Here is a 26236-nt window from a genome sequence, read left to right as displayed (position 1 = left end):
CTACAGAGTCTGCTGCAAGGGATCTATTCGAGAGCTGTGGCTACTGAAGAGATATGGATATATTGGCCAGGTATGACTCTTATCTCTTTCATGACCAGAGCACTCACCTGTTACTACTTTAGTAGTTGGTGTCTTAGCTCTGGTTGGCTCCCTTGCTACAAAGAAAGGGATGAGAGAAAAGAATGGTTGAGTCTTGGGAAGGATTCTTGGCAAAGCATGTTGTGGCATCTCCCCAAAGAAGGATCAACACTACGACAACTCTGGCATGTGGGTCTAATTGAGAGAACTTTAGCAGGGAGTTGGGTGGACACTTTCTTGCCCACCGGTCATTCTTGCACTCGGGGTCAGCACTGGTCAGTGAGGTCATATTTGTTGAACTGCACTTTTCATGGGTGTGCCAGCACCTGCGCTGCCTTTGGCTGGAGATGATGCCTTGGGTTATGCCTCTCACTCAAAACTGTCCTGAGCTGTGGAGATGTGTTTCCAGTTTCCCTGCCTTTTCTTCCCCCCTGCCCCACTGTGCATTCTCAGGGCAGCACTGTAAGAAGAGAGAGGTGTGTTAGGTTGTGTCTGATCGGTAGCTGTAGGGCAGGAACTCATGGGTGCCTGTACCCTGACAGAGGCCTGTGCCCCAGAGACAAGCTCTGAAGCTGCAGGGAGGAGGCTGCAGACATGGTCGCGTGTGGGTCAGTCCCAGGACCTGCCTGCGTCCCATGGCAGTGGCAGGGGGAATTAAGAATGAGTACCAAAACTGAGGCCTTTGTGGGACGTGCTGATTAGGAGAGAAGGGTGGGAGGTAGAAGAAGCAGGCAGAGCAGCAGGAAGGGCAGGAAGGAGCCTTACCAGGATATGATGTTCGCAGTTGGGTTGAGGAGAGAGAAGCAGCAGATGAGGCTAAGGTGACAGGCAAAGAGCTGGAGCTTGGAAATGTCCTTGTCAGTGGAACTCCTGGGCTGGTGGCAGGGCTGGTCTCTCTTGGGACAGAAGTGCTGCTGGTGGATGTGGCAGGAGTTGCCTGTGTCTGTGTGACAAGGTGCTGCACAGGCTGTGTCAACGTTGTTCTTATGTGGGTGACAACTGCAGAGAGAAAAGCACAAGTTGATTGAGGGTGGCAGGGCAAGAGGGGCAGGCAAAGGAGGCAGGCAATTCCCACGCAGAAGCCCCAGGGAATCACCCTAGGGCTTAGAAAGGCATAAGTAGACCCAACTGACTCTTGCTGGTTTGAAGCTGGCTAGGCACCAAGCCCCAGGAGATCTGTTATTTTTCATAAGGGGAAATAAAGATTATTGAGGAAAATGGGAAAAGAATAATGCTAAATAATAAAACCTCTCACTGTGGAGAGAAACCAAGCACCATTGTCTTAGCAGCTTGTCCATCAACTATGTTTCAACCTACTACACTTGACAGGAGGAAGAAGTGGGCCAGTGGCTCCCCCTCAAAAAATATGGAGCAAAAACTGCATCTGAAGGCTACCCTCTGACAATTTAACACTCCCTGTCTTTTTCTGAAGCTCCCAAGGAAAGAAGAGCCTTGTTGGACGCACGTGTTTCCCCTCTCAGGTATTCCAGACTGGGCAAGAGTGTCATCTGGAAAAGCTGGGGTAAAGTGAAGCAGAGTCTTAGGCCAAGGGCTTCTCTCTACTCTCTTTTACTCACCTTCTGGATAGTGCCGAGTTGTTGCTTGAGTTCCCTCACTCTCTGTGAAGTAAGAATGAATATTAGTAATGGCTGGAAGCTGGTAAGGTTCCTAGAGGAAGCTGTAATTGCTTGCACAAGAAGACCCAGACGTATGCACTCCAACAGTTCTTTGTGGGAGAGACCTGGATTTGGGAAAGAGTATACAGCTGCCCTCCCACTACAGTAGACTTCCCACCACACACTGTCCCAGCCTATGCTGTCAGTTGCTAACCTAGTAATTCATGCTGCCCCACAGCCTCAGAGGAGACCATCCTTGTATACTGAGTGTCAGACATTCAAAAAGGTTAAATTTTTTGGGGGGAGTATTTGTTACAATGGCTAGGGGAAATATATCTTCTGTGGTCTGTGAGTTTTCAAGAACCTGCTTTGCAGCATAGAGAGATTTTGTCTAAATTTGGAGGAAATGTTTGAAAAGAAATGTTAGCTTTAACATCATATTTGGATGTCAGATGCTTGCTCTGTTGGCAATACAAATTTCCATTTTAATCACATTTCTTATCCATGTCCTTTCCTGTCTATTTGCAATGTTAAGACCACTAGTAAGAATGTTTGAGTTTTTTATAAGGATTATATTGATATATGTCTTGAGCGATGGCTTCACCTAACAGATACAAAAAAGTGCTCTTTACCTGCTGTTGTTAGTTTGGGCTGGCTGAAAACTGTGGTTTGAGTAGGTATTGAGGAGGTTGCCATTTCCTTTTTGGTGGTGGTCTTGAAGGGTGATGAGGTGACCCCTACTTGTTCTGTCTCTGTTGAAGCAGCAGTTGATGAAGCAGCAGGTGATGAGGGAACAGACTTTGGTGTAGTGCCCATGGTTCTTTTCATTGAGGTAGTTATGGAAGGGGCAGTGATGGTTGTAGTCATGTTTGGTGTGGTAAAAATTGATGTTGTATGTTCTTTTGGAGTAAAGGTAAAAAATATAATGTAACCAATTCACAGAAAAATTAAACCCAGATAAATTATAAAAATATACTCATATTTTAGAGACAATTTTTCACCTTATTTCTTGAATATTTTCAGTATGACTGTTGTGTTCATGTTCTCATAAGCTTACCAAATATTTCTGTACTTATATTTGTTTTCTATTGCCTCATGTCTGTCTTTGTTCTCATTTCCTGTATTTTCCTGTATTAGATTTGTTTAATATAATTTTTCCTAAGAAGTTAGCTTTGTTGTGACTTTGGCTAAAGTCTATATGGGCTTTGTCCACTGGCTTTTATTGTGTTCCAAATCAGCCACGGTTGCAGCTTTCTGTAATATGTATTGAAAAGCTAAATAACATCATACTATAGACTTTCCTTGTCCCAGTGCACAAACCATGTCACAATGTCAGCTTTCGCATGTTTTGACTCCTTTGGGACCTATTTTTAACTCTGCTTTCCCTGACAGCCAAGGTCCAAGACAGTTTATTAGTTGAAGTGCATGTTGGTGTGAGGCTAAATGAGGCTCCACAAGCCATAGAATCAGAAAGTAGTATTTGTTGGCAGAGTCACCCTCCAGAGAGCAAGACTTTAGAAGCCTAGACAAAGCTGCTACACTGATACCTGTGTGACTGCTTTGGGGCTTGCTTACATGATTCGGAGTCAATAGATTGGGTGCTTCTTGAACTCCATAAATGAACCAGTGGAAAAGAGACTGAACCTGAGCTAACAAACCCAACTGGAGCTGGGCTGGCTCACTGCTTATAGAACTTCTAATTGCATTTCTCAGATGAATCACACAAGTGACTTTTGGTTGTGTTTTTAACCTAATACCTACCTACCTTTATCTTTTCATGCACTTTCGATCTACACTTCTGAACATGTCTAGTTTACAAACTCCTTTCTGGAAGCCTGCTTTGCCTGCTTCATGATTTGGAGTCTAATGCTTGGATGTTGTATGAATTTAAAATGCATTCCCAGGAGTGGTATCTCAAATATGTACAGAGGTATAGAGCAAGTTTATCATAATTTATTTTAGACAATAACACTAAAAACCTACCAGTTGTTGACTTTATTGTGACAAGAGGTTGTGAGGGTGAAGTTCTTGGAACTGTAATTTTTGCAGTTATTGTTGGATTTGTAGTCTCAGTTGCTACAGTTGTTGTGGAAGAAGTACTAGGTACTGTTGGTAGGGTGCTTGTGGTAGAGCTCCTTGTTACTTCAGGCTGCACTGTTGTTACTAAGAGAAAAAATCAAAACCAAAGGATAAGAAATAGTTCTCAATAATTTGATAATAGCATACCTATATAAATTGAAATTATTTTAAAGTAAAGACACTGTTTTTATAGCTATTATCAGTAGCTACTATTAAAACCCATTACCTTTTAGATTAAACCTTTAAAAGCAGTTGTCCATTGCTTCCTCTGCTATTATGTGCAGTGAATACATTAAACAGGTATTCTTGGAGATGCTTTATACCTATTTCTTCACTTTAAAGTGAATTTGGCACAAATACTTGTGCATATCAGCAGAGATGGAACACTATTCCATTCTGGAATACTATTTCCAATAGTATCCATAATTTTATTATTCACACAACTCACAGTGTAAAATTTTCCAATACCATCTGTCTTCAGGGAAATTAATGACATTTCTAACAAATTTAAGATCAGCATATATAGATTCCTTTCCTGTATCAGGTTATAGGGATTTGGTATAGTCAGCCACACATTTCCATCAAGACTTTCTTCAGTTGTTGAAATGTTTTATGGTCAGTCACTACTAAGACTGGGATAAAATATTTGTGGGATCTTTTTCATCATAGAATGGCTTGGGTTGGCAGAGACCATTAAAGATAATCAAGACTGCTCCCTCTGCAATGAGCAGGGATATCTTCAGCTAGATCAGGTTGCTCAAAGGCCTATCCAGCCTGACTTGAATGCTTCCAAGTAAGGGGATTCAACAGCCTCTCTGGGCAACATTTTCCAGTGTTTTACCACCCTCATCATAAACAATTTCTTCCTTATATCTAGTCTGAATCTACTCTCTTCTGCTTTAAAAGCATTTACCTTGTCTCATCAAAATAAGCCCTACTAAAAAGTCTGTTCCCATCTTTCTTATAAACCTCATTCAAGTATTGAAAGGCCACAATGAGGTCTCCATGGAGCCCTTTCCTCCCCAGGGTGAAGAACCCCAGATCTCAGCCTTTCATCACAGGAGAATTGTTCCAGCCCTCTGGTCATTTTGGTGACCCTCCTCTGTCTTTCTTGAACTGAGGACTACAGAGCTGGACACAGCATTCCCTGTGGGCTTTCATCAGAGTAGAGGGTACAGTTCCCTCCCTTGACCTGCTGGCCACGCAGCTTTTGATGCAGCCCAGGCTATTATGGTACCAGGGTATTTTTCATCATTTCATCTTATGCATGGGAAACTGCTAATGCTACTCTATTACACAGAAAAGGATATTACTGACCTTATAAACGCTTATCAGGACATAGTATCAGTGTGTAAGTACCAGTTTGGTCAACTGTGTACACTAACCTGGTGAAGATGGTTCAGGTGTGGTGGTAATGTTTGCTTGTCCTATTACATAAAGGCAAAACAGGTTAAATTTGTGAATAAAAGCATACTAAAATATCCCCAAAAAGGCAAATCTCAGATTGGAATTGTGTTAATTACTGAGGTATTCCTGAAAATGTTTAATGTTACATATTTCAGTGGTAAAATTCACATCGAAGGACTTAATTACAAAGAAATCCATACATGTCATTATAATAATGAACACTAGTAAGTTTTTGCTATCATTCTTATGACTTTTATGCTTAAAGACACCTCAGTTTTCAGGGATAGTAGAATATGGTTTCATATGTAAAGGAGATCACTAGCTGAGATCCTGGTTACACAAGTCAGAATTTTGTAATATGAGAAAAATTGTTCTTAAGGTTTTTTTTACATCTGCATGAAAATCCAAACTGTCCAGCTAGAGTCTATCCAAAACATTATTTTTCATGGTTTTAGTGGAAATAAACCATATGGTAATAAACCACCAGTTAATAAAAAAAAAAAAAAAATCTCTAAAAAGATATTTACTGAGTCCAGTAGCTACATCTGCTCTTCTTCTACACATTCTCTTTTTCTGTGAAATGTGTTGAATACCTCAGAGACTCACAGCTCTGCTGGGCCTGTGTCTCCCACAGATTAGAACACCAATACACTTTCAGGAAGACCCACCTTTTGAGAAGTACTCACATTTATAATGAACATAACTTCTCATGTTGCTAACAAAAACCAGTCAGGTTCATCCAGGTTCTGTATTATAGCACTGACTACCCTAATCCTACTTTTAATTATTTTTTTTTTTTATTCCTTTATTTTACAAGCAGTATAGCAATGGGATTATTTTGAAAGGAATTTATGTTTAGATGAGCACTCATTTATGGAGAGGTACTAGAAAAATATCTTCGTGAGTCTCTGCAGTATGTAGTATGGATTTCAAGTTACTGTGGAGAAAGAAATACTGCTTACCACATGGCATGCACCTTTCCTCCTCATGGTCAAAGTATTCATCATGAGAGCAGTTGTAACAACCTGAAGAAAGGAGAAGTTTGTTTTACATTTCTCAGAGAAAGGCAATTAATTTTTACTATTTATAATTGAATATATTATATTTCTGTTACTAAAAAATCATATCGATTGCAACACCATCTATTCAGGTAAGTACTTCTGACATCATTCTCAGAAGAAGGTTTTATCTATGTAGGAATTTATTTGGTTTCTCCAACTATATCGATTTGTTTAATAAAAATATTAATTGCTCTCTCCACAGGTTTTCTTTGCTAAGTACAGTGTTATCAGTTAATACCAATTTTGATTTGGTGCAAGTATTTCTCTTCCAGATAGGATGAGACTGACATAAAGCTAAATGTAGTACAGCTACTGAGTTGATTATGTATTTAAAACACTACTGGTAAAGGAAAGCTCAGCAAAATTTCTTCAAATATGACATCAATTAGATTACCATTATTCAACTGTGGTATGACATTTAAAAAAACCAACATTGAAAATAATTATTATGTTCCTGTTTCCTGGTTTAGGGTAGTAGAAGTTATTACCTTCAATATTGACATATTTGTAGTTTTGATTTGGACAGTTACAAGGCCTGTAGTGCCAGGTGCATTTGTCATCATTGTAGCCATGGGAGAAAGCATCATCAATTCCTGTTCTTGTATGAGAATTGTAATACTCACAATAGACAGCTAAAAAAGGGAAAAACAAGAGACAGGTCAGATTAGTTTCTTTCAAATTAATGGCATGCTATTTTCGAAGTACTAGAAGGAGGTCATAATAATTAACAGTTGGAATTAAAAAAAACTTCACTGAAGTGATTAACGTAAATTTATATTTTAACTCTAGGAAGTCAGTTTCTTTTTTGCAAATACAGTATGCAGGCATTTCCACAGCTTTTAATGCACTATATTGAAATGTGGAAACAAAACCATCAAAGATGACAACTCTAATATTGATTTATAGCATGTTGATCCTCTTTGTTTCCTCTATATGTGCTGTTCTGGAACACCTTGATGTCTTTTTCCTGTTTTACAGTGTTCCAGCCAACACAGCTGTCTTCATTCCCTTGACATCCACACAGAAGGTGATTTCATCATAGCTCAAATGAAACATTTTTTTACAATTTCATACTTTCTCTGCTGCCAAACTCACAGTGTATTATACAATGATAGCAGAAGAAACAGTCTGCTTTCTGTGACCACATTATTTTCTCTCTCATTACTCCATGGTAAAAAGAGTTAAACTGTTTTGGTTAATTAGCAGAAAAGTACAGATTTCAAAACCCAGCTGACCGAGGTCAACTCTTTGCCCACAGAGAAAATGCAAACTTTGAGGTGGTTATTAATAAGTTATCTATGTTTCCATATGAATATGCTGACAATAAAAATCTCTTAAACCTGTTTAAGGAGCGCTTAAAGGAACTTACGACAGAACTCAGGGGTCCTCCAGTCAATGCAGACGCCTTTTTCCAAGCACACCATGGCATAGACTGCGATGGCGTCACACATGCACTGACAGTCCCCTCCAATGTCACACCCACAGGAGTCTCGGACACAGGCCTCATAGTAGGGCATCCGATTCACCTGCAGGGCAAAAGGAACGGATTCATTTCCAAGATGATTTTGTGCCTATTATACTCTAGGTGTATGCATAACCACTGCAACATTATCCACATTTCTCACTGGTTTTCACCACCTGAAAATGCATGGATCAGTATCAGGCATTACCAACAGACTGACTAATTCCTGATTCTTAAGTCTTCATTCGTTTTTCACTCTTGTAGTTTTAACTAATCAGTTAATACCATACCTAGTTTTTGTATTTATTTGCTGGTGAAGAGCAAGTTAAAAAAAAAAAATTAATATAAATGTGAGCCACAGAAAATTTTAAATGTATTTTATTGAAACATTTTGACGAACAGTAAACCACCTGGAGTGTGAACATTTGGAAGAATAGAGATTATGCCTATAAATAAGAAGAAGAGCAAATAAATTCTTACCTTATTGTGACAGGCAGAAAAAACGTGGCTGTTGATGATGGAACATGTCTTTTCTGCCCATGCTTTACGGTAAGGGTTCTTGCTACAGGGGTCCACTACAAAGTACACATCCCCACAGAGAGGATTCTCTTTCCAAGAGTTGACAAATTCCAACTCGTTTGATGCCACATACTTGCTTCGAGTTTCAAAGTCATCCTTCATGTTGCCATTATAGTTCCCACACAAACCACAGATCGTTTCCTAGATTCAATGAAAGCACCAGTATCAGTTCAGCAAGTTGCAATTCTCACCTTTCCTTTTGATTACTGATGATTTCCTGTGCTTTAGGAGTGAATGTCATCTACAAATACTCTCTTGTACATTCTTAGTGTCTTGTGCATGGGTTTCTCCTCTAAACTGTATAAACTGTTGTCATTTAGATCAAATTCAAACATGCAGTTGCATAAATTACAAACACTTAGCTCAAAAATTTCCTGAATTTAGTACAGAAATCCCTTAAAAGTCAGCCTCTTGTGAAGGTCTCTGCTGTTTTGGAAATAATGATAAAAATGAATTGCTAGTAGCATTTCTGGAAAACCTTTGCCATCATAGAGATTTAAGGCAACTGTGATCAAATGTGCAGTTCAATCTGAATTGAAGGACACTTTACTGAGGAAGTTATTCTGCAATACCTGTGTTTCTCTGGAGATCTTGATGAAGAAGTTCATATGCTTATTCCAAATAAGGGTCATGTTGTATCTTCCTGGGATAATAACATCAAACATCAGGTGAAGGGCGTTCTTTTTCACTTTGTACTGTACACCAGGATTTTCCCCAGAAATAGCGAAGGTTTCATCTCTCAGTATGATTGTCAGATTCTGGAAGAAAATTTATGTGAAAGTTATAACTTACCAAGTTTCAGTATTTTCCTTGCTGAAGTTCAGATGCTGTGATACTACAGCAGGAAATCAGTATCTTTTGACTGAGCAATTCACTGCAGAGTAAGCTTCAAAATTTCCTGGCTTTGACACAGGCAAGAGTCTTGGAGAACAAAACACGAGAATTAAAAAAACTCAAGCAAACAACTATGGCATTTCCTACTAAAACCAAGGCTCTAGTTTTAGGACATAATTTCACTTAGAAGACCATCTCTTCTAAGATACAGCCAAAGCTTCAAAAAATTAAGAAAACCTGGTCTTAAAATCTATTCAGCTGGATAATGGCAGAAAGAAGAGCTTACCCCAAGGTAAATGCTGATGGATCTGGAGCATGTAACTCCTGATTTCCCACAGATGACATTCTCAGTAACAATTTTGAAAGAGGAAACAGGTCTGTTAACACTGCAGCCATCCTAAAAAAAACCCAAAACAAACAAGAAGCACAAAAGCCCAGTAGACTCTCTGCCTGAAGTCTTCCAAGTTAAAACATAAAACTATAAGAAAATACAGGATGCTTAAAATGTCATGACTAATTCTGTTTGTTTTGGGAGGTGATGACCTCTGCTTTGCTGGTCAAACTGACATAACTTCCCTAAAAGTCATATTTGTTTAGTACAGAATACAATGACTATTTAAATATATTATTAAAAAATCTAAAATTGGTTATAATTGCATGAAAAGTATGGTTTTTTAGAAGTAAAATATTTTTATTCTAAGTGTTGAAATAAACGTAATATATAGAAACTCAGTAAGGGGTTATAAAAATTCAAAATGCTGTATTGTTTATTGATGGATCCTAGCATATTTTCATTAGTCATTTAAATCCAGCTATTTCTTGATGCTGAGATGCTGCTGAAATAACCAGGAAGAAGTGGGTTACCATAGCTAATATGTATTCACAGTTGCCATCAAACACAAAACGCTGTCCATCAAAGGTGGTGATGTGGCCCTCTCCATACAGATTACAGGTGGAGGAACACCTTGTTTTCTGAACACATTTCCATTTGCCTTTCATGCAAGTGCTGGGAGTGAGAAGAGAAATCACACTCAGATTTCAAAGAAATGCCATCTTAACCTAGTTCTTTTTATATACATCCACTTTTATTGATAACATGTTCTATTAATTAACTAATGTACACTGAGACCAAGTAACAGTTAATATAAGAACCTCATTAAAATTTGTGGACTGCTTAGAAAATGAATTCATAATAAAGAAGAAACCTTAAATAATTTTTGTGCTTTTTTTCATGAAAGAAATAGTATATAAAACCCATTTACTTTTTGCTCTTAATGAGATCAGAAGTCATTGTTCTGTGTAGTTTGGGGAGTGGTGGTATTTTTTTAATAATAGATTAGTAACTGGAAAGGGAATAAAGTACTTTGAGAATGCTGCTAAACAGATGGGAATCGTTTTGGGGGTGGCTGTTTTTGTCTACAGAAAAGAAGAAAGATTGTGCCCGCATCTTTATTTAAGTAGAGTTGTTAATAATACTTGACTTTATATAATTTACAGTCACGGGCCCTACTGGCTGCCTTTATTCCTGAATATACATAAGACAGAAATTATCCTTGAAGCTGGTACAATGACTCTTATCTACACATATATTGTCAAATCCTTGCACTCTGTCATGGTATTTCTTCTTTACAGCTGTTGCCATTTCCTACTCTCCTGTCAGTTAAACACTTCTTTTTATGTGGTTGTACACTCTAGTGAAACAGAGGATCTGCAATGAACAACTCCGTGATTCTTACCAGATCTCACATTCAGTCTGGATTTGTTCACCTCTTCCATAAGCAAGGCCGCCATATTCACACGGACACTCCTCAGCTGGCACACACCCACCATCAAGATTTTCATAGAGGCCATCAGCACAGACACAGCCTGACTCACACTTTGTGGGTATCTGGGAAAGGTCAACAGATTGCAAAACAAAAAGAAAAGAATGTGAGATACATTTTATCCTAGATGTGAATGGTGTCAGGAGCGAACCTGTGCTAAGTTCTGTTTTGGCTTGATTTTAGTTTTGTGATGTTCCTTGTACTAACATGCTGTCAATTGAACTAATTTCACTGAAGCTGTAACATATACTTGTGGTGTGAGATACTAAACATACCTGAAGACTGAAAAATTTATCTTCCAATCACTACCAGTCTTCCAGAAAGAGCACAACAGAATATTCTTCATATCAAGGAAGAATATCTTATGCTTCATATCTTATTGCAATTGTTCCAATTAGTCTGTTTCCTTAATATAGGCAAACCCTATCAAGACAGCCCAGATGTTCACCTAGCCCAGGTCTCCTGCATTCTGTGATCAACAGCAGCAGAGAGTTGAGCAAAAATAGAACAGGAAGCATAAACCCTTGTATTTCCATTGACATGGAGTCACAGCTTATGGAGTACCTGAGCCAGACATGATAGCCATGTAGTTAAGAATCCTTAATGGATTTTTATTCTATTTGTTTAATAGAATTTAATTCATGTAATTAATTTCTTTAATCACTTCTTAAATATATGTACAAATTGTGCGTGCACAGCCTGATATTTAACTGTATCATGTTAGATAAAATAATTCCTTTAATTACACTAGAAGGAATGTCGTCTAGTTCTAAGTAACAACTAGAACATTCCACCTCTCTCAAAAGGATAAATATCACAAAGCTGTGAAACTCACACATTCAATTCCAGTAGCCAGCATCTGACAGGTAGGGGCACATGCAGCTCCATACTTGTTTTCTAAACTGTCAGAACATGATATGTATTTCTTAGGAGCTTTGCAGCTTTCTAGAAAAAAGGAAGAAAAATGAACATTGAAGAGAAATTAACATAGAAGAGAACAGTGAAGTAGTAATTTTACAACACAGAGGACAAAAAAAAGTTTCTAAGTAAACAATATCAGACCCATACCTGCAGGATTTTGAGGTTTGCCTGTGCAACTTAGCCTCCCATTAACACAATAGCTAGGGAGGAAAAAAAAAAAAAATCAATGAAAATCTCTTCTGAGAAAGAAATTTTGATGTTTTGCAAAATTGTTTGATTAGAAATGTTTCGCTCATGTTACTACCTCCTTCCCATCCTCTGAAGTGGAATATGAGTCAATTTATCTCTTCACTTTTTGTATTATACAGTAACATCAGACTGGAAAGTGAATAGTAGGCTATTATCACTATTACCACTAGTAGGCAATTGTCACTGTGAGGATGGCCTACCAAGTCATTCCAGAAGTTTGTATATAGCTAAATGCTGTTGACAAAGTCTCCCAGTAGGAATAATCAGATCTTAACTATTATTTTCTATTTTTCTCTGTAACATTTTCAAGCTTAAGGTAAGTCAAATGCTTTCTGTTCAGTTAAGAGTATTTGTAGTCTAGAAAAGGGTAAAAAAAAAGTCTTGAAAAATAAACTTAAGCTATTAAAAATAAAGGAGACTATACTGGTTTGGGCTGGAATGGAGTTAATTTTCTTTGTAGCAGCTCAGTGGTGTTATGTTTTGGATTTGTGACCAGGACAGTGTTGATAACACAATGTTGTTTTAGCTGGTGCTGAACAGTGTCCCAGCATTCTTGCTCCTCATGTTGTCCTGGCAGGGAGGAGGCTGAGAGTGTGAAAGCTGGGATGGGACACAGCCAGGACAGCTGACCCCACTGACCAAAGAGAGATTCCATACTATACCACATCAAGCTCAGCAGTAAAAGCTCAGGTAAAGAAGAAAGAAGGAGGGATGTTCAGAGTTACAGCACTTGTCTTCCCAACAAACCATTATGCATGGCAAATTCATGCTTTCCTGGAAATGTCTGAATGGCTGCCTACTGACGGGAAGTTCTGAATCAGTTCCTTACTTAGCTTTGATTGTGCATGCTGCTTTGCTTATTAAATAAGCTTTTTGCTTATTATGAGTAAAGAAATTTAGTAAACTGTCTGTATCTCTACCCATAAAGCTTCTTGCTGCTGTCCTTCTGATTCTCTTCCAGATCCAGCTGGAGTAAGTGGCTGCGTGGTGCTTGCCTGCTTACTGCAGTTAACCCTCGACAGACACAGGAAGACCCCTCACCTCTGTTTTCAATTTGTTCACCTTTAAACTTGACACACTTACCAGGTGATCCCACCAGTTATTGTTGACTGGTCAGGCAGAATGTACTTCCTGTCTTCTAAGTAGCAAGGACAATGAGATTTACGAACACACTCACTCTTGTGGTTCAGGTACGTTCCTTTAGGACACTGGCAGCCTTCAACAGGAATATCAGTTGGATGGCATTCCAGGGCTCGATTGGAGAGTGACAAGCATGTCCTGTCACATGCCTGAGTGTTGTAGCTAAATGTTTGATTGCCAGTACAAGTAATAGCTATAAAACAAGACAAGAGTGTATGTTAAACTTCATTTACTGGTCCTCTTCCTTGTGAAAGATAATGTTCTTGTGCTCATAATGTACTGCTTCTTTTGTGTCAACAGCTTCAATGCTTAAAGCTTCCCATTGCTTCTCTTCCTGTGGATGTGGAGCTCTAGCAAAACATATTGCAGACCAAGGCTTAACACCAAACTATGCAGGTGTTTGGAGGTTTCATGCAGGTAAAATATCTTACTGCTTCTTTGTGTATCTTGGAATTTAATAATGCAAAGGGAAGCTTAGCAGAAATATCAGTGTATTTTTGAGTAACTGTGAAACCTGTGCCTATGTCTGAATTGCAAAATAGTAAGATAAAATCTGCAGTCAGTTTTCCCTAGTTCTTTCTCTTTTTACAGGATAGCTATTTTTCTGTCTGTTCTGTACATTACTTATCAAGTCCTGGAAGCATCCACATGCTCACCTTAAAGCATATGAATAATGTTTTTCATATAGTCTTGAAATAACAATCCTGTTCTGACAGACACCAGAAGGGTAGACAAAAGTTGGATATTTGTTACCCACTTTCTGCTCTTCTTTCTGATCACTATTTCCTCATTCCTCATCTGATGGCAGACCAGTTAGAGTTGGTTCAGGTACTTACTGCAATTGTCCATACTGCTTCTCCAGTTCTCAAGGACTAAGCCCATGGAACTGCACACTCGTGCATACGATCCCAGAGCAGAACAAATATAGGGAAAGGTCTCTTCATAATTACAGGCCTGGTAGACACATCTCTGAAACCCAACACATGGCGAGTACTTTGTTACTGGGGAACAGACATTTAAAAGTGCTAAACCCTAGGGGTATTTAAAAAAAACATGTGGACGTGACTTTTAGGGATGTGATTTAGCAGTGGATGTGGCATTGTTATATTTATGGTTGGACTTAATGATCTCAAAGATGTTTTCCAACCAATATTATTCTATGCTGAATTGCAGAACTAAGTCATACAAGATACATATTATTGCATAACTAAAACTGATGGAAAATATCTGAGTAACTGCACTGCTGATGTAAATAAAATATACTTAGTACCTAAAAAATGCCTTTGTTTATTCGCTGCTTCTCATTTTTATTTTTCAAAATGTTCTGTGTAGATTGGCAAATATATTGAGCTCAATTATGCACATGGTAAAATCAATACTTTGCACAGTTAAAGTTGTTGTCATGGACAACTGCAGCATGAGCAAAAATATTTTCTGATTCACAGGGATGGTACTGGTGCCTGTGACCAAAGACACTTTCAGTGTGGTGGAGACATTATTTTTCAAAACCACACCTGTTCCTAAGCTTCTCAGCATTGCTGATTCAATGCGTGGGACACCGTATATGAGTCCAATCCAGTTTATATTTGGACTCCCTCTGTACAACATCCATCATAACTTCCTACCTTGTAGAAAGGAATAGGGTTCACCACAGCATGGCATTTCTCGAACACTGTACCCTTCTTGGTAAGAATGGAGCAGTGAGTCTCAGCAGATATTTCTAATGAAAGTAAATAATAAACATTAAAAAGGGAAAGTTAGGGGGAAAATTTCAAAAAGAAATGTTTAAAATATTTGATATTTTAGGTGAACTTTTGGCAATGATGCATTGAAGAATAGGACAACTTCCTAGCTTGTTAGTTTTTAGACTCTATTCTTGTACCAGCAGTTCAGTAGAGCTTTTTTTTTTCTTTTTCACTATTTTTTTTTTTTAAGGCCAATAGCAATAGAGACTTGGGAAGGCAAAGCCTGGATTTCAGTCACGGTACTGCTGAGCAAGCCTAAGACAACCGTGGACATTGCAGTTTCACTAGACAAATCACCAAACCCCTCTCATTCATCATCTCAATCCCAGATCTCTAGAATGAGACCTGATGAGCTTTCACTTGATATGTATTCTAGAAAACAGAAAAGTCTTTTTGGTGACAATTTGCGATGCTCAATCCTCTCAGTCTCTGCTTCTGTCCAGCTCTCTTATTTCCCTGGTAGGGGCTTATGAAAGTGTCAGACAAAGCCAGCTGGAGAATTCATTTACCACAGCATCATCTACTTACTGTTTAGTTGGCTCAAAGCACAAGGGTCTGTCTCTCTCTCTAAGGCAGGATGGCAATTTCCTGCCCTCCAGGAATCTACAAACAGGGAGGCTGTCCCTTCAGTGATATCCATGCTGGTCATGAAGTCATCTGTAGTGTCTCCATTGTAATTGCCACACAAACCTGATAACATCAGAAATGCAAGGGATGGCTGAAAATTTAAAAATGTGTGCACAATGCCTATGTTTCACTCTATAACAGTGAGAAAATTGATTCAAAAGCTCTACATGGAGTGTCAATGAATACTCGGGTCAAGCAGCCAGAGAATCTTGATTATGTACACATTCAGTCACTGAGTCTCTGCCTCCTCAAGTAAAGAGTGTCAGCTTCTATTCAATGACAAATTCATAAAGAGGTTGTTGTCTTGTTTTTAGAAAAAAGTAGTTTTAAACAATTTAAAAGAGAAAGACCATGAAACACTTTTGCAGTTGCACGTTTTCTTATCTATATTAAATGCATAATATCAAAGAATATGCATTTAAGCTTTCGTAAAAGCTAAAGCCTCTCTGTAATTCCCCATAACCAGAATGCAAAATATGCCTGTGTGGCTAATGTTGCTGTTCAATAAACATAAACATCTCCATCTGGTGATTACCAGCTGAGAAGCTCTTAGATTCTTAGGCTCATTGTATTTACAGTGGTCGTGCACTACATTCAAAGAACCGTGTGCTCCAAGATGCAGAGACCACAGAGACTTATTTGTTGCTCCTTCATTGTGTAGTAAAGCACATACTGAAAAAGGCACACATGAACAGAACAGAATTGTATTATGCATGAAAAATGTGACCCATCTCATTTCTTCAATTTGTTTTTAAGTTATTAGCAGAAAACCAATTCTTAGCACATCAGTTTTCCATGCATGATCTGTTGGGTTTTTTTGAGAAAAAAATTTATTTCCTAAAAGATGAATACTAATTTCAAATACAAACTTTCAAAATTATACTCCCTACATTTTCTCCTTTGCATGGGGACTAGATTACTTACCTAGTGTTCTGCCTTTGAATTGTGATCCAACTTTCACATAGGCCTGGAACACAGGTGATGTTTGAACTGCAAGTTCCAGCCCGAAGTTTGTATGCATTTGAACATACATGGAGGACTGTCTGAAAACAGTGATGTCTCCTGAAGGAACAAGCATGTTTAAAAATAGAGATGTTGGTGATACTGCAAGGTAACAATTTTAACACATATATAAGTGTTCTAGCACTCTGTCTACAACTCTTCTCCCACACACAACTCTCCACAGAGGAACAGATGCAGCAGGAAAGACTGTAACCTTCCTCTAAAACTCCTGGTATTAGCAATTGAGAAATTGCAAAAGATGCTGGGTTGTGTAAAACAGACATTTAATTTAATTTGGATATAACCTATATTCCCTTTTTTTACCTGATCTGTAAGGCAGCCGCTTAAGTTCATCATCATCAGTAAGGAGATCATTCTGAGAAATCACAATTTTGTCCTGTAAGAAGAGGACATGGAACCAGGAGTAATTATATTTACAGATTGTATTTATATGTTGAGCAACTATATTGTTAATGATCTATGTAAAAGAAAAAAATTAATTCAAGCATTTTCTCACGTTATAACACGCTGCTTTTAGTTTTCACTTTGAAAATACCTTCCTGAGTCGATGTAACAACTGAGGTCTTTACTGTGTATGCATGAGCAGAAACATATCTTCAGTATTTATCACCCATAACTTTCAAGTTCAGGCTACTAGAAATTACTTTGAACACTTATTTTGTGAATATAGTGATGAAATGCTGGATGGAACCTGTGGAGGGAATACCTACTTTTGTAGATTGGTAAATTATAGCACTAAGTGATGTCTCAGAATGAGAATAACCAGTCTTTTCATAAACAGCCATTAGGGTTCCATTGTGTGGCAGGCTGGAACTCTGGAGGGAAACAGGAAAGAGAAGTAAAAAGAGAAGCCTATGTCAGTATAACAATGATTTGTAGAATAAATGTGTATCTTATGAATATTTGAATACTCAGCTTGTGTTCCAATAGGAAACCAAAGACAGACTAAAATATATGTATTTGTTATTTTCTGTTTCTAGACTGCAGGAAATTACCTTCATAAGAACATAAGTGCAAACCCCATGGAATCTATATGGCCTTGAATCAAACGTGGTAACAAAGGAGCCTCCTTCCAGTGAACACCTTCCAGGGCAGGGCAAGTCTTTGCAGTTCCACTGACCCATCACACATTTACTGCAGAAACCAAAAAATTCTGTGTAAGGTTATTCTTTTCTTCACGCTCTAAAAACTCAGCTACTTCCTAGTAATGGAATATGTCATTTTTTTCACTTCTCTCCTTGTGCTTTCTATGCTTTGATTTTCTTTGTCTATGTATATCAGTTGAAGTTGCTCATCTTAATTCCAAGTTGCAGAACTCTTGTATGGATTGTCAGTAAACTTTCCTGAATTATGAAAGGTGCTGCCCTTCAAAAGTTTAGGCAGAATTTTCCAGTTTTTTGGTGAAGGTACTCTTCATTCTCTCATGGAAGTACCTGTTGGTACTCACCAGGTCCTACAAGCTGCTTTCATTGTCTCACCAGGAGCATATGTTTTCCCATTCAGTGTACATGGACACTGGCTAATGTGAACACATGTCCGATTCTTCGAGATATCATCAAGAACAGTTCCTGCCAAAGAAGATAAACAAAATATTTTTCCTCATCCTCACTTAGCATTACAGTTATTATGGCTTGAATGCTTTCTGAAATTAGCTTGAGAATGCTATTCTTGCATAGCCAGTGCCCATACTTGGAGATGTAACATGCAGGAAATTTTCTCCTAATTAAATAAAACTGAGTCTTCCAAGTGACAAAGGCTTTTGGCTACTTTGTCATATGAAAGTGCAGCCAATTGTCCTATTTTGACATGCAAATGATTGTAATAATCACAATTTCTGTAGCAAGTTCATCTTGAACTATTTTAAAGGCAGTTTACAAAATGCCCGTAATATTGCAGAAATCCTCTGAGGGAGGCATGCTACCTCTTCCTGGTGCCTGATCAATGTATATTTTAATGAAGAACTTTAAGCAGATGGCATATCATTATCCCATCACAAATCATGGTCTTGTGAGGAAAATGTTTTCATAGCTCTGTTCTTGCAAAGAGTGACCAACCATCTTTGGAGGACCGTGATTACTCAAGACTCCAGTTACATTATGTTACCTGAGAAAGCAGTACAATGCCTTGAAATGCACAGCTAGTTCATTATTAAGCAGTCTATTCCACTTGACTGGGTATGTGCAAAAAACATTCGTGTGATCCATTAAGGATATGATGAAATGATACCTTCTGGACAAAAGCAACCATAGGTACAGTGACTGGAACAGCTGTACTCTGGGTTGGAACAGGTTTTAATACATGGAGAACCACATTCCTCATAGATTTGGTTCGAAGAACATTTTCCCACAGCTGCAACAAACAGTGGGAGTGTTAAGATTTTTAAAGTGTAAACACAGAAGAATGTTTCATCTGCTACCTAGCAAGGAAAAGACCTTCTGATTTCTGACACTAACATTCTTTTACCCTGCCTCAATACTCATTTCATCATCTGAGTATTCACAGTTACCATCATATTCACTCTGGCTTTTTTTCATTTTTCATGCTGTACTTAGTGGAAACATTTTTCAGAAGCTTGAAGAATGGCAAACAGGCCATACTGCAGCCTAATGAAGTACCACAAATCATATTTTCTGTAGTACTTCAAGGTTTTACTTCTAATCAGTCATTGTAAATAAAAAGGCCGAGCATCTGAAAAAGGACTACTGAAAATCATCTGTGAATAAAAGGAGCGATGGCAATTGTTAGCAAAAAGGTTCAAAGACCTCAGGGGCTCTTTAAAAGTGCTCTCTCTTCACTTGATAATTTGCTAGATACAATAATAAGAAAACGGTGCTATGAGCAAACAGCCTCCTGCTAGAAGTGTGAAAAATTAAAGTTTTCACTTGGTGGATGTTTCTGTTTTATTGTCACTGATCTAGACATAGGACCTATGTTTTGAGCTTTCTTCTCCTTTGAGGTTTCCCTGCTCTCCTTCTTACAACTTTACCAAAGACCACTGTTTTCTGTAGAAAATTGTTTGATTAAAGACAGTAGGAACTTCTTTTTATCAGTTGTTTTATATCCCAGTTATTTATCATTATCCCTCTATTTAAGACATAGAAAAGTTAAGCACAGCCTCTCATGAATAAAGCATTTGAACTTACAGCAGAAGTTTTCAGTTCTCCAGTTGAACACCATTTGGTGGGACATAGCACATTGCCTGGAATACTCAGACAGTGTAGAGCAAGTGCAGTTGTTTTGTCCTGGCTCACTGCAGTCCTGCATATTGAGCTGGCAACGAATGACAAACCCATCTTTTGGTACACTGCAGGTTGGTGACACCAAATTAAGTAGCTGAGAGCAGATTATGGCCTAAATAAAAAGAGGAAGAAAATTGTTCCTAGTGGTGTTTCCTTCATATGAAAACCACAATGGAATAACATTGCTAGTTACGATTTTCTTGTTGGTTTGTTTGTTTTTCCCCCTACAGTTTAATAATTGTATTTGACTTAAAATGTGTGAGAAATTCACTGGTAGAAGGGTATATAAATCCATTGTACAATAGGAGGAACTTGATACGTTGAAATAATTCTGCTTCTTATTATGTTGAAAATTAAGTCACTTTCTATGCCATCGACCCCCCTAAAAATGGCTGAGAACATTATACACAGGAAATGTGTTGTCTCATGGAAATTCAGTTCCAGGACAAACATCCCAGATGTGAAGATCACAAAATTCATTCCTCTTTGAGCACACACTTGGTGCATTTCTCTTGCCTGCATGTTTGTGTTGCCTATCATGCTGCCTACTGCAGTATAAGGTCTCAGAGGTTCTCAGGCACACTGATTTTCTTTTCATTTAGAACTGTAAATGCTAACAATTGACAGTGGTTGTCCCTGTTATCAGTGCTGTTATCTGGCAATATGTTTTAGGCATTGTGAATATCTTCAAGTCTGTACAGTTTATAGTATCAGCTGTTAGAAAAAAAGTTCTTAATGCTTCACTGTTTCCATCAATTTCCTGTGATGACCTGGATGGAATTCCAGAAAGCTGTGAGCTAAATGCTGGTTGATTTTTATGAGTGATTTAAATCTAGCCTTAAAACGCCTGGGGGCTTTCATTAAAATGTATTTTAATGCAAAGAACTCCTTTTCTTTCTCATATCATGCTATACAAATGTTGACTTTACCTGTTTTCATGGAAGACAGTTTTATGAAACCACTGCCTCTCTGTTGTTGATTTCTATCTATCTATCTATCTTGCCCCCCCCACCCCCCTGCTAAGAATCCTGCTGCAGAGAAGCCAAGAAGATCTTTCTTACATATTTTTTGTGAGGAACACTGGAAATTGGTATCTCCTCAGACAGGCAAATCTCTGACGGATCATCCATTTTTTGTAAAGCAGCAAATTTAAATGTATCGAGCAATTTACCTGAAAATTGAAGGGTTAAAATTTGTCAGGAAAAAACCTGCATTGGTTTGTTTACTTGTTGCTGTGATGTAGCAAAACTCAGATTTTACTCTTTGACTGTTAAATGGCCTACTAGTTAATCTTCCCAATGACAACTGTCTCTTGTGAAAATTAGGAGGGTGTGATCCTTACCACCTGTTCATAAAAGATAAGAGTCCTTATCACTTGTGTGAGGAACCCACTATATTATGCTCATAGCAGATAACAGAGTGTAGCATAACCATAGGAGAAGTATGTTGGTGCCCCATGGGACTGCTTTATTCAATTCTGAAACCCAGCAATGCTATCACAGTATTCAGTTTTCACCTTGACTCACTTTACTTCATTCCCCTTCTGTCTGAAATGTCCTTGTTTCTTACCTTCACGCACAAATTCATTCAATTCATAACCATCATAGTTCCCACACATTCCACAGGTTTTCCCCATGTATTTTTTTTCAGCCAAAACCTAAAATAAGATAGAACAAAACATTTAAAAGAATCACCTTAAGTAAAATTACCTGCACAGCATTACCTTTCTCAACCAAATTCAGTTCAAGCACCCAAAAGTGATTCTTCTCATTAATTTCAGTGACTTTTTTGAAGGAAGAGTTTTGTAAGCAGTGACATCTTTTCCCAACAGGCAAATAGTGACTTTTTTTTAATTAGCATTTAAAGAAGAGTAAGATTTGAAGACGCTTACAGAGAACTGAAAGTAGATAATATTCTAAGGAGCCAAAAAAAAAAGGAAATTAATGCTGAATGCTTGCTAATATCTTTATTGACAGACCATGAATTTCAGGTTTCTTCTCTTAAGAAACTTAGGGTTACAGGAAGAAAATGTGTTTCAGAAGAAGGTTATTCAGTTCTCTGTTGCTCTGGAGATTAAAATGGTAGTATTACTGGCTACAAACAATGAATTATTATGAAAATATTAGATCAGGGGAAATAAAACTATATTCTTTGTATAGTCAGATTAACCCATCACAGTAGCATTTTCTCTTATATGTCTTATTAATGCTGATAAATCTCCCAGAAAATTTATTATATATGACTCTCCTCGTTTTAGCAAACTTATCAATTTAGAATTCAGTGTCTTTTGTGGCAATAATATCACAGGTCACACTGAGAAAATGTATTGGGGATTTTGGAGGGAAAACCTGAAAAGATTCAGAAAAAGGAAGGAAACAAAAAAACTGGTAGAAGCACTTAATGTTTGAAACCAAAAGAGATCCCAGGGAAGCACAGTAGAAAAGACTAAACTATGGCATACAGTATTAAATTCTACACAACTTTAAACAGCATCTCTTCAGCAAAACATTGCAGCTGCTGGAATACCCTGAGGAAAGATTAAAATGTGTGAAAGTGTCCACAAATCTCACCACTGGTGGCTTTAGTGCTGCAAGTGAAAGTAACATGCAAAGTTGTTTATTTCAAGAGGAATGGATAAAACAGGAAAAGATAAATATCAAAATAGTAAATACATGCAAAAGCACCCATTAAGTTCAAAGAGTTCTTGTCATTCCAGTGAATCAGTGAGAATTTTCTTCTCTGCTCTATGAGAGCATTTTACTAACCATGAGGTAGTCATCATTGTTCCACATGACAACCAGCTCCATCTCCATCAGCTTGGCCACCAGGCGGATGTTGCATCCATAAGGCGCTATTTGGATTCCATTGCTGGTGTAAGGCAGCTGAATGACACTGCAATAAGGTGAGAAGAGAAACCAACCTCATAGCAAGATTATGCAGGTATTAGTTCTTTATTTTGGGTATGATACATGCACAGTCTGATTACTTGCAGCAACATGAAACAGCATTTTTTTCCTTTTTAGCTGTGACATTTCAAAACACATGAAAGTTTCTATTGATTGAAAATCCATGTCAGCAGTTTCATAGAAGAATCACCAGAAAATGGGGTGCATAGTGATTCTACTACTGACAATGTTCGCACAGGACTTGGCATCTTTACTTGGTTTGGATTTATTAGAGCATAGTTATATGTTCCAAGAACTTGTGACAATAAAGTTTTTGTGGTAGAACTAATGTTGATTATCCTGAAGAGATTCTATGGCCTGTTAATGTAAGAATTATTGTTATGACAGAAAACTGACAAGATTAGAGAAACCCATAAAGGGAATGTTGTAGAGTGTGAGTGCGTGGTGGGAAGCAATGGGAGTAGAGTCCAGTTAGGCATGTTAACTGCAGTAATTTGTGAATTCATTTTTGACACAAAGCAGTCTTTAGTGCACCTGCTATATAACTCCCTGCCTTCTCTGAACACATCATTCCCCATTCATGGCAGAATCTTACCCAACACTCCTGACAGAAATGCTGCCTTTCTCAACAATGACAACAGAAGGTCCAAGCTCAATAATGATCCTTGCAATTTTTTTGTCCAGCCCACGACGGAACTGAATGTTGAAGTCTGGGCTGGTCTCATCACATACAGTTGCAAAGATGTAGTTGCAAGTCCCAGTGAAGTCATACTGGTATTTATCAAAGGTTGAAAAATGCCCTCCACCCCATGTAGAACAGGAATCCTTGCTCAAAACTATAAAACAGAAAGAAAAATGGATTTAGGTCTCTTAAAAACATATTTGCTCATTCTGATTAGCATTTCAAATAAAAATACTATGACAAGCTATTAAGTTTCTACTCAGATTAATTCTGTAAACAACATTCTAGCCCTCTATTTTTTTTCTTTGTAATCTCAAAATTTCATCTCAAGTCATGAAGTGAAACAATATTAGGAGTGAAAGCAATATTCTCATTTACTGTAAGCAGACAAGGATTCCCTAGATTCCTAGCTTGGGAAAAACCCTTCCAACTCCTTCATGGGTAACATAAAGATTTACCTTCTTATTTCAGTCTGCTAGATCTGTTTGCAAGGGTGACAGCTTGCTTCTGGACAGAGCTTTAACATCTCAAGCACAGCATTTGCCAAGCTCCCTATGGCATTACTGTATCATGATTAACTGCACAGTCAAATCACAAGATATCCAAGGACAGTCTTCAAAGCCCAACATGTAATTCCCCACTCTTTTGGCTCTGTGTTTGTGTGACAAAGTTCCAACCAGTTTTATAAATATATGGAATGTTTTAATCAGTTTTCATTTTTAAGAAGTAATCTGAAATATTCATCTGAAGAGACAGATTTTCAGATGTGGAAATGAATCATAAAAAAAGAGAGATACAACTCCAGCACTTGCTGTTAGATAGTTCTGCACCTACTTACAGCATTTGAACAGGCCTTCTGAAGCAGATAATTTTCCTGAAGTAACAAAAATCATGTCCTCAGTTCTGTATTTGTAGACTTAGATTGTTTCTTTTAATTTTTTAATTATTTTTGCTTATGGTGTCATATGAAACTCAGGTATCTTAGAATATACCTTAGAGTCACAAAGTATCGGATAAGTTTATCAAAGTCTACATGCAATTTATATTTATTGTTTTAAAGCCAAAACATTTTTTTTTTAACTCTGAAGGAGTGATAAAATGACTACAGAATGCTACTGGTTTTATCCAGGTCATGTAGAAAATACTGTTTCCCAATAAACTGTTACCTGTTGGCAAAAAGTACTCCTCTTCCACACTTCTGTTCTGTCCTGAAGGTCTGACTGGAAAACAGGAATTGGCTAATTGTTATCATTGATCCTTCATGCCCAAGTCCAACTAGTTTAATACATTGTGCTTGAGTGATACTGACCACCAAACCTCAGAGTGTGCCAAGGAAAGATTACCTGGGGCTTCACAATGGTCAGAGTGCAAGAGGTGCCCCTTTCAATAAATATAGGAGCATGGTCACTGTATTTGTTTTTATTTAAATCTTATCAAAGAAAAATAACAAATGGGAATGTCAATAACTCAAGGAAGTTTAAATCTAGATTATGTGTTTGTCTTTTGAATTCAGCTTTTATTAAATAATATCTAGGGATTTTCTTTTAATTTGTCCTTATCCATGCTCTACTGTTTCTCTTGGTATAAGAATAGACAGAAGACAGAGATGAGTTCCTAAATATTTGGGAATTTTTTGTCTGATCACAAGTCTTCAGCTATTTTTACTTTTAGGATGAACTTCATATAGCTTTTCCATGCTTATACTGAATGAGAAATCACCTAATTCAAACCACTCTCAGTTTCTTCTGCCTAAAGAAATACTCCTCATTATAATAAACTTGCATTTTATATAATTCTTTTTGTTCTACACTTCCACATTTTCCCCGAACTGGATAAAGAATTTCATTCAACCACTGCGATGCAACAAGCTTTGGAGTACATAGAATTGCTTTTTAACAGTATGCAGAAGTAAAGCATGATACTTTAGTGTAAAACATTAAAATTGTGAATTACTAGGAAGATTGTCTGTGAATAGAGGATAGAAAAAAAAATCAGAATATTAGGACTGATATCCATACTTATCTAGAAAGGATCTTGTGAAAATTTTGTGTTTTCAGAAGGCCTACAGCCTTCTGTATCCCGTAGCAGAGGAACATCATGTCCTGTAAAATGTATCATGTTAGCATGATGACATTTATGCATTCTTGCCATGGACACAAAAACCAAAATGTTTATTGAATGAACTTCAAATTTAGAAGTCAGTGCCTCACATTTCTTCAGAAAAGGACATGTGAAAAATTGTGTTGTTTCTGCCCAAGGGTTGATGTAGCTCTGTATTTTATTTCCAGCAGAGACCATTAACAGACTGCCCAAGGGAAGACCACCATCAGGTCAGGCATATATACTTCCACAGATATTCTCTCAGTCTCCAACTATTTTCAGTTCAGGGAATTTTGTGAGGCTATTGGGATTTTTCTGCTTACCCCTCCCTTGTACTCTGGCTTCCAAGTCCTTGTCCACCATCCTTTTGAACAGAACCAAAATTTCTTTGTAGCAGAAAATGTCACAGTAACTACAGTCAAAATTTGCCATTAAATTTTAATTATGAGTTAACATTTTAATGATACCTGCCTTTCTAACAGTACTTCTGGTAGCTAATATTTTTAGTACTTTAAAGCTATAATATGCTATTTTTTTTTTTTTTTTTGCTTTGGCATTGCACATTGTTTTACACAAGTAACATAGTAGTACCTTACTATTTGTATTTCTCAGGCTCAGAAGGACTAGCACAAATTCACAGTAAGTAGGTGGCTGCAGTTAATTTT

General features: G+C 37.7%; 1 protein-coding gene across 1 annotated transcript; it reads right to left on the bottom strand.

Moving 5' to 3' along the window:
- MUC6 (mucin 6, oligomeric mucus/gel-forming) lies at nt 1-25934 on the bottom strand (the record flags this gene model as incomplete). The annotated part of the gene is made up of 29 exons (XM_082283446.1): nt 1-155; nt 844-1077; nt 1656-1697; nt 2327-2593; nt 3678-3857; nt 5159-5200; nt 6143-6205; nt 6730-6873; nt 7611-7767; nt 8184-8423; nt 8855-9040; nt 9403-9513; nt 9981-10122; nt 10853-11004; nt 11775-11884; nt 12008-12060; nt 13193-13442; nt 14086-14281; nt 14875-14969; nt 16546-16683; nt 16948-17020; nt 17355-17459; nt 18871-18993; nt 20945-21054; nt 21453-21540; nt 22649-22775; nt 23385-23625; nt 24638-24691; nt 25895-25934. The coding sequence occupies 29 exons, from the start codon at nt 25932-25934 to the stop codon at nt 1-3; spliced, it is 3918 nt and encodes a 1305-aa protein (XP_082139572.1).
- Between the last annotated feature and the right edge of the window lie 302 nt (nt 25935-26236).

Source organism: Coloeus monedula (assembly GCF_965178545.1).
Source record: "Coloeus monedula genome assembly, chromosome: 6".
Taxonomy (NCBI): Eukaryota; Metazoa; Chordata; class Aves; order Passeriformes; family Corvidae; genus Coloeus; species Coloeus monedula.
This window is presented reverse-complemented; position numbering and strand designations above follow the sequence as displayed.